The sequence below is a fragment of the Equus caballus genome, chromosome 10, assembly GCF_041296265.1.
Source record: "Equus caballus isolate H_3958 breed thoroughbred chromosome 10, TB-T2T, whole genome shotgun sequence".
NCBI classification, from domain to species: Eukaryota; Metazoa; Chordata; class Mammalia; order Perissodactyla; family Equidae; genus Equus; species Equus caballus.
The window spans coordinates 6,222,817-6,233,895 of NC_091693.1; the positions used below are offsets into that span (position 1 = coordinate 6,222,817).

Below are 11,079 nucleotides of genomic sequence, written 5' to 3' on the forward strand. Positions count from 1 at the left end.
AGACCATCACTTTAAGAACCACTTGGAGGGTTCAAGGAGTTAATAAACGTGGCTACTTAACAGGCCCTGGCTTGGAGTAAGTATTCAATAAATGTTACTCTTATCATAGAAAAATTGAGGGGAAGAAGGTAACTCAAGTAGTGGGCGCCGAGTGCGCCCCAGGCTCTGGGCTGAGGTCTGAGATTCATTGAATTCTCACGGTAGCTCTGTGACATGGAGACAGAGTTACATGCCTGATGCCACTCAGCAGGGAGGCGCAAATGACAGGCCTGGCCCTGGTGTCTCCACATTCAGTTGCAGGGCCCTGTGCCCTTCAGGACCCCCAGAGGACACCTCCAGGTTGAGGCTGTCTTACCGAGGAGGAGATGGGTGGAGAGGCAAAGTCTCTGTCCAGGTAGAAGCCAGATCTGTCTCCCTCACCCCGTGTGCGGCTTGCAGAGTGAGCAAGGGGCAGAGAGAGACCTTCGACGTGTGCCAGCCAGGCTGGAAGCATCTTCACTGAAGGCTTGGGGCAGAGGGCTCGGTGGGTAGGGGCAGGATGGACCACCAGTGGCAGAGCCAGCCTCTCCTGTCCTCTAGCTGTGTGGTCATGGCAAGTTACCCACTCTGAGCCTCAGTTTCCCATACCTGTAAAATGAGCGTCATGGTAATACCCACCTTGTAGGAGGAATTGAATGAGTTAATATCAGTAAAGTGCTTAGAATGGTGCCACGCCCACAGCAGGTGCTCAGCAAACCCCAGCGTATAGGGCTGGCAGGAGGCAGCCCTGCCTGGTGCCCAAGTCAGGTCCTGGCTATGCCTCTGCCTTCCACCCGCTGCCGGGGGAGGGCTTGGGATAGCAAGAGGGTTATTTTCTGCAAGGGAATTTCACAGCCCAGGAGGTGCTGGCACAGATGCCCAGACCACAAAGGTGTCCGGTGTCCCTGGCTTCCTGTCCCTCTGCCCTGGGCCTGCCACACATGCTGGTTCCTCTTGCCCAGCAGGGCTAGGCCAGGGGTATTCTGGGACTTCACCCCACCCAGAACTGGTGGCCGAGACCTGAGCAGCGACCCCCCAGCCAGAAGTCTCACTCACCCTGGTCCTGACAGCCCAGAGCTGCCACCCCATCCTCTCCATTTGGCAGAATCCACTGACAGGACAGCCCACCTGCCGTTGCTGGGGCAGGATTCCAGACCCACCCGAGGCCAGGGCATGACTCTGCCTCAGTTTCCTCTTCTGTAAAAGGGATGATAGTAGACCTTGCTGCCCATGTTTGGGAGGGAGAAGTGGATCTGGTGTATTGCAAGGGCTCCAGCCTTGACATTTATTTATACATTCAACACATTTACTGAGGCCTCCAATGTGCGGGCACAGGTCACGGTGCTGGAGACACGGTGCCCAGGATGAAGTCGACCCTGGAGGAGATTGTTGGGGGGGGGGGGGGTGCGGTGCTGGAGAGACAGGCAGTGACCGGGGCTATGGAAAGGAAGAAGAGGATGTCAGGTAGGGACACTGCTGTGGAAGAAACACCGGAAACGAGTAAAGGAGGTCAGCTGAGGGGCGGGGAGGCAGTGCCCCGGGGATGGACAGAAGCCCTGACAAAGGTGCACTGGAACCAAGAACGGCAGGAGGCCAGGCAGTGAGCCTTTTGTTCACCTGGGGGAGGAGGGACCAAGGCCCCCAGGCGGGGATGAGCTCGGCCTGTGGGACAGCAGGGGCCTGGACACACTGGAGTTGGGGGGAGGGTAGAAGACGACCTCGGAGACAGAGGGGAGGGCGCTCCTCCAGAAACGTGGCACCCGCAAACCCCAGAGCAGCCTCTCGGCGGGCGGGATCTGGCTGCACCTCCTGCTTGGGTGGGGTCCGGAGTATCATCCGTAGCCCCAGCCGAACAGACCCCTCATGCCTACTTGGGGTCCCGCACCGTGACGTCCAAGCCCGGATGCCGGGGATCTGAGGGGGAGGTCACTTAGAGGTCTCAGCCAAGTCCCCCTCCATCCCATGAGGATGACCTCCATAATTTGAAGGCGGAAGCCCTGCCCCCAAATCGCCCTCAAAGCCTTCTTGTGACTTCGGGGGTGACCTGTCTCAGACTCCAACTCTGGGGGTTCCCAGAGCCTGGAGGGGTCGGACGCCCAGACCATCCGCCCCATGCCCAGAAGCCGCGGTCCCTGCGCCACCGGGAGAGGCCGGTGCAGCGGGCGCCTGCCGGGCCGCTGCGGCAAAGGCTGGGCGGCCGCGCCCTCCCCCCGCGGTGATTCACCCCGCCCCCTCCCTCTGCCTCTCCCTCCTCCCCGCAGGCCGCCGCCGCCGCCGCCGCCGCTGCAGTGCGCAGGAGACCGCGGCCCGCGCCGCAGCGCGCCCGAGCGGGAGCCGGAGCCGGGCCGGGGTCCGCGCGCCTGGCGGATGCGCCCGCGGAGCTCCCCAGCGCAGCAGCCCGAGCAGCGGCCGCCCGCGCGGCGGGGATGCCCGGACGCCGGGCCCCGGGGCTGGGCCCCCGGCGGTAACCGGAGCGGGGGGGCCGCGCCCCCCCTCCTCCCCCCTCGCCGGTCCCAGAGCCGCAGCTGCTGCGCCCGCGCGCTCCCGGGGACATTCTAACCGCCGCCGGGTCCCGCCGCCTCTCGCCCCGCTATCAATACCGGCGGCCCGGGAGCGGGGCGCAGCGTGCGCAGCGCAGCCATGGGGACGCTGCTGGCCTTCGTGGTCGGCGCGGCACTGGGTGAGTGCGCGGGGGGCGCGCGCGGCGGGGCCACAGCGGGGCACTGGGCGGGCGGCGGGATTCGCGCTCTGGGGCCGGACGGCGGGGCGAAGGCCACCCCCGGCCCATCTCCCGGCCCGGCTAAGTCCGCTTCAGAAGTTGTGCGCGCGGGGAGCGGGGTTAGGGAGGGCGGTGGAGGTGCGGGTGGGCAAGAGCGGGCGGGGGCCCGGCTGGCACAGTTTCGCGGCTGCGGGCGCCCAGCCGGGGGCGAGGAAACGCGGAGTCAGCTGCTCCCGGAGCCCCGCAGGCTGCAATGTGACACCTACAGCGGCGGGAGGGGGTGGGGGGAAGGCGGCGCCCGGAGACGGAGACGAGAGAGACTGAGAGACAGAGAGAGATGGAGACGGGAGAGATGGGGCGAGAGACAGAAGGACTCACAGTACTCCGGAGTGCTATGTTGGGAGGATGGGGTCATGAGAATAAAGAGAAACAGAGACAGAGCGAGGGATGCAGAGCTGCCCAAGAGAGACTGAGGAGAGTTAAGAATCTGAGTGGTGGAGAGAGAGAAACTTAAGAGGCAGAAAGAAGTGGAGACACGGGCAGACACGGGGAGAGATGGAGTTTTAAAGGGACAGGGAAAGGTGGAGAGAGATGGGAGAGGCTGTCTGAGCCTGGAAAGAGGACACAAAGTGGTGGGACCTTCAGAGAGCCCCTTAAGAGAGAGAAAGAAGGGGAAACAGAGGCACTCAAGGAGGTGGAAAGAGCAGAGGAGGACAAGAAGCCCCAAGATTAATAGAGGAAGAGATTCAGGGACGCAGAAAAAGACCCAGAACTGGAGCTGGAGACACATGCATTAGCAGTTAGCGCTCGAGGGGGCAGGAAGGAGGTGGCAGGTAAAAATGTGGAGGAGGGACCCAAAGGGGTTGGAATCCAGTAGGGGTGCAAAGGCCCTGAGGCAGGAAGGAGTTTTGAGAAGCTGATAGGAGGTGGGATAGGGGCCTGGAGGTCAGGGAGCCTGGGGGCGGGAGGACAAGGAGGCAGGAGAACTTGCGGAAGCGGGGATGACACAGGAGCTTGTGGGACTGGGGAGCAGGGCTGAGTGTGGGTCTGCCCTGGTTCCAGGGCCCATCTGCCCCTCTGAGGCCCTGCCTTCTCCCGGCACATGTGTCTGGGGCTGGCGGGGTGTGCAGAGCAGTAATGGTGGAAATAACTGCCGCCTTGAACTTCTAATGCAGCTGGAAGTCTAGTCCCACCACCTGGATGCTGCAGTCGCCTGGGCAGGGACCCTGAAGGTGGGGTGCTCGGGTGACAGACCCTGAGTTACTGACAGCATTGACAGCCTGTTGGTTGGGGGCCTCCTGTGGACCGGGCCCCCCGGGGCCTTACCTAACTTATGGAATCTGCCCAGCAACCTCCAGAAGCAAAGACGATCATTGCCCTCACTGTTCACAGAGGGAAACTGAGGCTCAGAGAACATGAGGGCCTTGCCAAGGGGACGCAGCACCTGGCAGGGCCAGGTTTGGTGTCCAGTTCTGTCCCTTCCTGATCATTATTGAGGGGAAACAGATGATTTGTGGGGGCCCGGAGAGCCGACAACCGGCAAATGTGGCGTTGCCCCGAGTGACGGGTGCCCCTGCGCGGCCTGTCCCCACAGTGTCGTCAGCCTGGGCGGGCTGTGTGGAGGTGGACTCGGAGACCGAGGCCGTGTACGGGATGACCTTCAAGATTCTGTGCATCTCCTGCAAGCGGCGCAGCGAGACCACCGCGGAGACCTTTACAGAGTGGACCTTCCGCCAGAAGGGCACCCAGGAGTTCGTCAAGGTACGTGGGGCGGGGGTGGGCGTCCGTGTGGACCGGGGCTGGCTGCCAGGAGGGCTTGTTTGTTTTCAGTAATGTGCTGGTATCGATGACTGGCTCCCCCTTGACCCGCTGGTGACCTCGGGCCAGTGGCGGAGCCTCTCTGAGCCTCAGCGCCCTCCTCTGTAACGATGGGGCGGCCGTGGTCTCCAGCTCAGCTCACTCTGAACGGAGTGAGTTGATGTACCTGGCACATGGCTGGCACAGAATAAATGCCGTCGGAATTATGTAGAACCAGCAGAAATGTCTTGGACAGTTGTCCTGGGAGCACATAGCACCCGCTGGACCTCCCGTGCACTCTGTGTGTTTTGAGTTACGTCTGCGGGGGCGCCATGAGCTTTGAGGGGCTGCTGGAGAACAGGGGTCTGCAGCAGCTGGGGTCAGGCTGCCTCTGTCCCTGCCGAGGAGGGTGCCTGGTGGCCGGGGACAAGCTATAGAGAGTGGGGGCCAGGACGGCTGGACGGGCACCGGGAGGGTGACTGAGGGACGTGCGCGTGTGTGGTCTCAGGGCGAGGGGCACAGTCAGGGGCCCGGGCAGACCCAGGCAGGATCCCGGCCCTCCAGACCCTCCCTGCCTGAATCCATGGGGCCCGAGTCCCCACGCTTGTCCCTCTGTGTGTCAGGGCGAGGGACAGCACAGAGGGGTGGGCGGGGAGGGGGCGCAGGTGGTGACCCCTGCTCGCCGCCCCCAGATCCTGCGCTATGAGAACGAGGTGCTGCAGCTGGAGGAGGACGAGCGCTTCGAGGGCCGTGTGGTGTGGAACGGAAGCCGGGGCACCAAGGACCTGCAGGACCTGTCCATCTTCATCACCAACGTCACCTACAACCACTCGGGTGACTACCAGTGCCACGTCTACCGCCTGCTCTTCTTCGACAACTACGAGCACAACACCAGCGTTGTCAAAAAGATCCACCTCGAGGTGGTGGACAAGGGTGAGTCGGGCCCTGCTGCCCCCTCATCCCTGTTGCCCACCGGCGGCCAGATGGAGGGACAGATGGCAGGGAGAGGACAGGCTGGCTCCACGCCTGGGCCGACCGTCCATGGTGGCGGGGGGAGCCGCACCTCCTTCCCCAGCTCCAGCTCTGGCCTCTCTTTCTCTCTAACCCCGGAGAGGTCACAGTGGGCCTCTCCTGTGGAAGTTCTGGGTGCAGAACTCAGCTCTGCCCCTTGTGCTGTGTGACCTCCGGCAGGTGTCTTTCTGTCTCTGGGCCAAAGGGTTGCCCTGTAGAAAACAGGATGAAACGTCTCAGGGTGTTGTTTGAACCCTTCTCCTGTCCTGGGAAGGTTATGAGCATCGGGCAGTTTGCTGGATGTCAGCTCCTGGCGCATGTCTGGCTCACAGTGGGACCTCAGTACGCGGGGCGATGGATGCTGGTGGTTCTGGTGGCCGAGTAGCCAGAGCCCCACCTCTCTCTGTCCCGCGGCAGGGGAGAGATGAGTGCGTCACCCATAGCGGTGCTCCTAAATTCTGCTGTGCACACGGAGCACCCTGGAGGCTTGCTGAGGTGCAGTCTGACTCAGCAGACCTGGGTGGCCCAGGATCCCCCTTCTGACGAGCTTGCAGGTGAGGCCATGCTGCAGGGCTGGGCCACGCTGAGCAGCCAGCATCTAAGGTGCTTTGGAAACTTTTCATCGTTTTGGCTTCAGCTGCCTCAACCTGTTCTCTGAACCATCTTCAGATGGCGATAAACTGGAATTTTCCAGGGCCCTACAGCCATTGGCTCAGAGTCAGGGAGATATCCCTGACCTTGGGCAGCAAAGACCCAGGGCAGGTGTGTCCCGTGGGGCCCGTGGCGCACACGCATCGTCATGGGCAACACACAGGGTCTTTCCTTTCCCCAGGATGGGTGCCAGCCCAGCGCCTTACGTGGAGTCCTCCTTGAGAGTCCTCCGGGCAGGGCTCTCACTGTCCCTGTCCTACAGGTGGGGAGGGCTGGGCTCGGGCAGGTTAGATGGTGTGGTCAAGGTCGCAGAGTGGGACCTGGACGTGAACCCGTCAAGCCTGTGACTCCTGTGTCTGTTCTCAGCACGATTCACTGCTCCCTTGTCAGCCAGAGCCTGCGGGTTTCTTTTTATAATTAGCATTTTTACGTTTATTGTCAAAGTGATCCAGCGGAATTCGACGCAGGAGACAGTCTGAGCGACTCCTCGGTGTAGGTGCCGATGCTGGGTGGGCGGCCACCCCCAGACACAGCAGATGCAGCCCCGCCCGCGTGAGTCGGGTGGGGGAGTGGAATTGCTGTAACAAAGGCGCCCCCAAATTCCGCAGCTTAACAAAATCTGTCAGTCCGGTCTCCCAAATCAGTGCTAGGTGAGGGGTGCGGAGGGCGGGGATCCGCGATGCCCTCGGGCAGCCAGGTTCTTTCCATCTTGTGGCTGGGCCCTTGCTCAGAATGGCCCTCATCTCGTGGTGGAGGCAGCGGCTGAGGCATGGGGACCCGGTGGAGCCTCTCCTTCCACGTTATCTGCATGTTACACCCCCTCCCAGAGCGTGTGCTCTCAGCAGCATTTACCACGACACGGAGCCCTTCTGTGGTCTTCCCGCAGCCTGCGGCCCCAGCGTTACCTGCCACCAGATTGCAGTATTGCATGCATGAGAGTACAGTATTTTATATCATACTCTACAGTATATTAACATTACCAAACACACGACAGTATTTTTATCCTAACCCATCATACTAGAGTATTTTTAACATTACTCACCATACTACCATATTTTTATCATTACCCACCATGCTATAGTATCTTAAAATACTATGAATTATATTGTAGTATTTTAAAATTTTTCTTGTTATGTTATAATATGTTCATCATTGCCCATCATGCTGTAGTATTTTTAACATTACCCATCACACTGCAGTACTCCTTTCGTATTATTGTCTGGTTAGCGTTGCCGGCCGCCTATCATCTTTTTTATTATGACCCCCCCATCAGACTGTGGTTTCAGCGTTCCCTGTCAGCCTGGATCGCCCGCCTCCTGGTAGTAACCCCCAGGGAATGAACCGAGTCATTTCCAAAGGAGGGGCAGTGGGGGTTGGTGGTGAGACCCCCTCCGCCCTGGCGGGGTCAGAAGACGGTAGGAAGCACCGGGGTCCCCCAACCAGGAGTAGGGCTGGCAGGCGGGGATGAAAGGGCTGATTCTGCTTGGGATGTCGTCGGTGTGAGTGGAAAATGTCTGAAAGCCGGCCCCAGGGGTGTGGCTGGGGCGTGGGACCTGGGGGCTACCCTTGTGGGTGGTGGGTAGAGCTCTTAGGAGGTTGGGGATGTTTGAAGAAATTGAAGGTCTCCCCACAGCAGGTGCCTCTGACCCTCTGTGTGACGCTCTGCCTGGGTCCCTCATCTGTAAGGGAGAATGACAGCCACCCCGGGTGTCTGTGTGGGTTGGTGGAGGCTGCGCTGGATCCCCGGCCGCTATCGCTGAGTCTCTGGCTGTGCAAGCTCTGCAGAGCAGCTCGGACGCTGCAGTCACCTGCACTCGGGGCTGAACCCTGGCCCTGAGTCCAATCCTGGCTGTGCATCCTTGGCCCAGCACCTTCCCCACTCTGGGCCTCAATGTCCTTGTCTGGAAAACGGGTTACAGACCCGTGCCGTCACTGTCCTAATCTAATTGGAAGAGCCGGAGATTCCAGGTTACCAAATTCCTTTGGGCGTTCAGTCCCAGGAGCAAGACCGAGAATTCCAGTGAGGTGACTTTATCCACTTGTAGCCAACTCAGTGTCTTCCTGAGGGCAGCTGAGCGCGAAGCCAGGACGTCTCTATCCTGGGGTGGTTTGGAAGAGTCGGGGAGATGCTCAGATAGAGACGCTGGGGTGAAGCACAGAGCCTGGCCCAGAGGTCACGTTCAGGACAGCTTTGGAGGCAAGGAAGGGGTGAACGAATGAATGAATGGACGAGTGAATGAATGAGGCGTGGAATCCGTCCCGGCCCCTCCTGCAGGGAAGCAGGGAGAAGCATCCAGCGCGCACCTCCCTCACTCTGGCGCAGAAAGCCCGGGTGCCACCTGCGCGGGGGCAGGGGCCGCAGAAAGTGGCCGCGCACAGGGCGGGAGGACGCGCGCGCACCGCGGGGAAAAGCAGATCCGGCCGACTGGGAAGGGAGCCGGCATGCGAGGCGGACCTGCGACAGCCGGCGCGACGCCCGGGTGGCCTTGCGCTCTGGTCCTCTGGCTGAATCGCGTCTTTTGCAGTTTAAATTGAGGCTCAATGAAAGGAAGCTGGCAGTGAGAGGGGCCGCGCGGCCCGGAGGCTGGGGGTTCCGCCCCGCCGCTTGGTGCTGATGGCTTGCGCTGCCGAGCCTTGTGGATGTTAACTCGCTTCCTTTTCCCAGCAGCCCTGTGAGAGGCCATGAGTATTATCTTCCCCATTTTGCAGAGGGGGAATCAAGGCCCAGAGAGGTAGAGTCATTTGCCTAAGGTCACACAGCTAGTAAGAGGCAGAGCCAGGATTCGAACCCTGGCCAATTCGCCCCAGCGCCCCTGCTCTTCCACGTTGTACAGCCCCAACAATAACAGTAATAGTAATATTAATAATAGCAAACATTGATTGAATGCTATTTATGTCAGGTGCTAGTCTAAGGATCTTTAAAGCTTATGTCATTCTCATGACACTCCCATGAAGGAGATATTGTGATTATCAACTTCTAACAGATGGGGAAACTGAGAGCCAGAGAGGCTGAGTCACTTGCCCAAGGCCACACAGCTGGCAAGAGCCAGGATTGGAACCTGAGCCCTTGGGTGGCAGAACTATAGATCTGGGGGACCTGCAGCCACCTGAGTGACAGAGATGACCCCCGAGTCACACAGGGAGGCATGAGGAGGGTGACCCCAAGGCCCACCCAAGGCTGTTTATTTAGAATCACAGCAATAACAATGGCCCCGGGGAAGCTGCATGGGTCCCATGGGCCCGGGGAGGCCCAGACACTTGCCCAAGCTCAACCACAAGCTGGAAGCACGCTCAGGCTGCGCTGGCTCCCCCAGCCTGGGCTCGGCAGCCGCCTGACTGTGCCTGGCCCCGCAGCCAACAGAGACATGGCGTCCATCGTGTCGGAGATCATGATGTACGTGCTCATCGTGGTGCTGACCATCTGGCTCGTGGCGGAGATGGTGTACTGCTACAAGAAGATCGCGGCCGCCACGGAGGCCGCCGCACAGGAGAACGCGTGAGTGGCGGTGGGGGTGAGGGAGGTGACCCAGGCACCCGGGACTCCCCCAGGGGAGCCTGAGCGGAGTGGGGAGGGGGCTGGGGGCAACCCAGTGCGCCGTCCCTGTCGTCAGAGACAAATATGGCTGCCGTCAGGTCCAACCCCCCTCCTCCCTCAGACTCAGCCCCCACTTCTCTCGGGGCCGTGGTTCAGCCCAGCATCCTTCTCCCCAAAGCTATAGGAATCCAGGGCCCTAACCCCTTTCTCCCCTGGGACCTGGGCGTCTGAGCCCCCGCTTCCCTCCTGCCTCAGACCCAGGACTTCCTGTGGGTCTCTAGGAGTCTAGCCCGCAGCCCCCTCCTCTAACTCCGGAGCCCTGAGCACCTGGGGCACAGACCTCCACCCTCTTCAGTCTGCTGGGGTGGGCCGGACTGGTGATGGGTCACCTGTACACCTGGCCTTTGCCCCCACAGCTCGGAGTACCTGGCCATCACCTCAGAAAGCAAAGAGAACTGTACGGGCGTCCAGGTGGCCGAATAGCCCTGGTAAGGTGGGTGGGTGGGCAGGGCCCGGGGGCCCGGGCGGTGTCAGCCCCCTCGGTCCCTGATGCCCTGTCTCTCCCTCACCTTCAGGCCCTGGGCTTCACCTCAAGGAAGAGCCAGCCCTACTGGGAAACACCCGGGCACAGCCTGCCCCCAATGGGGGTGGGCCATTCCTGGGCCTCCACAAGCCTCAGAGACCTGCCAACGGAGCCTCCGGGGTGGGAGGGGGCAGGGGGCTTGGCTGACACCCCAATGCAGCCTTCTTTCTCCCGCCCCATCGCCCACCCGCGCCATGCATGATGGGTAAAGCAATACTGCCGCTGCCCCCGCCCTGCTTCTGCTGCCTGTTGGGGGGGGCGGTGAGGTGGGGGCAGCGGCCCCTCACCCCCCTTCTTGCTGATTTGCACACATTGGCCGCTTCAGACACGCACTACTGGGGCCCAGCCCCTCCCTGCCCCCTCCCTGCCCAGAGGGGGTGGTGATGGGCCAGAACAGCTTGGGGCAGCGGGTTCTGGGAGCCACTCTGACCCCCAGCGGCACTTCTCCTCCTGCTTCCTCTGGCTGGACCTGGGGTCCCCTCTCCTGTGATGCACTCCTGCCCCAGCTCAACCCGCCCTCTCTCACCAGCCTTGGAGTGTGGCCACTTAGAAAGGGCCCATTCAGCCTCGTCTCTCTTGACACAAATAGTTTTGTTCATGGAATAAAGATTCTTGGACTTGATTGGAAGTCTGTCTGGTGAGCCGAGTCACCCTCTACGCGCCTCCCCACATCCAGGCGTTTCAGTTTTCCTGGGGACCCTCCACCACCCGCCGCACACGCTAGGAGATGAGAATGGGGAAGGAACCGGTGGGGGCCCAGCGCTG

General features: G+C 61.1%; 1 protein-coding gene across 1 annotated transcript; it reads left to right on the forward strand.

Annotated features, from left to right (window-relative positions):
• Positions 1-2,310: 2,310 nt before the first annotated feature.
• On the forward strand, positions 2,311-10,936 carry SCN1B (sodium voltage-gated channel beta subunit 1). The gene is made up of 6 exons (XM_003362226.4): positions 2,311-2,698; positions 4,332-4,498; positions 5,227-5,467; positions 9,551-9,692; positions 10,148-10,219; positions 10,307-10,936. The coding sequence occupies exons 1-5, from the start codon at positions 2,659-2,661 to the stop codon at positions 10,212-10,214; spliced, it is 657 nt and encodes a 218-aa protein (XP_003362274.1). The 5' UTR covers positions 2,311-2,658; the 3' UTR covers positions 10,215-10,219; positions 10,307-10,936.
• Positions 10,937-11,079: the final 143 nt, after the last annotated feature.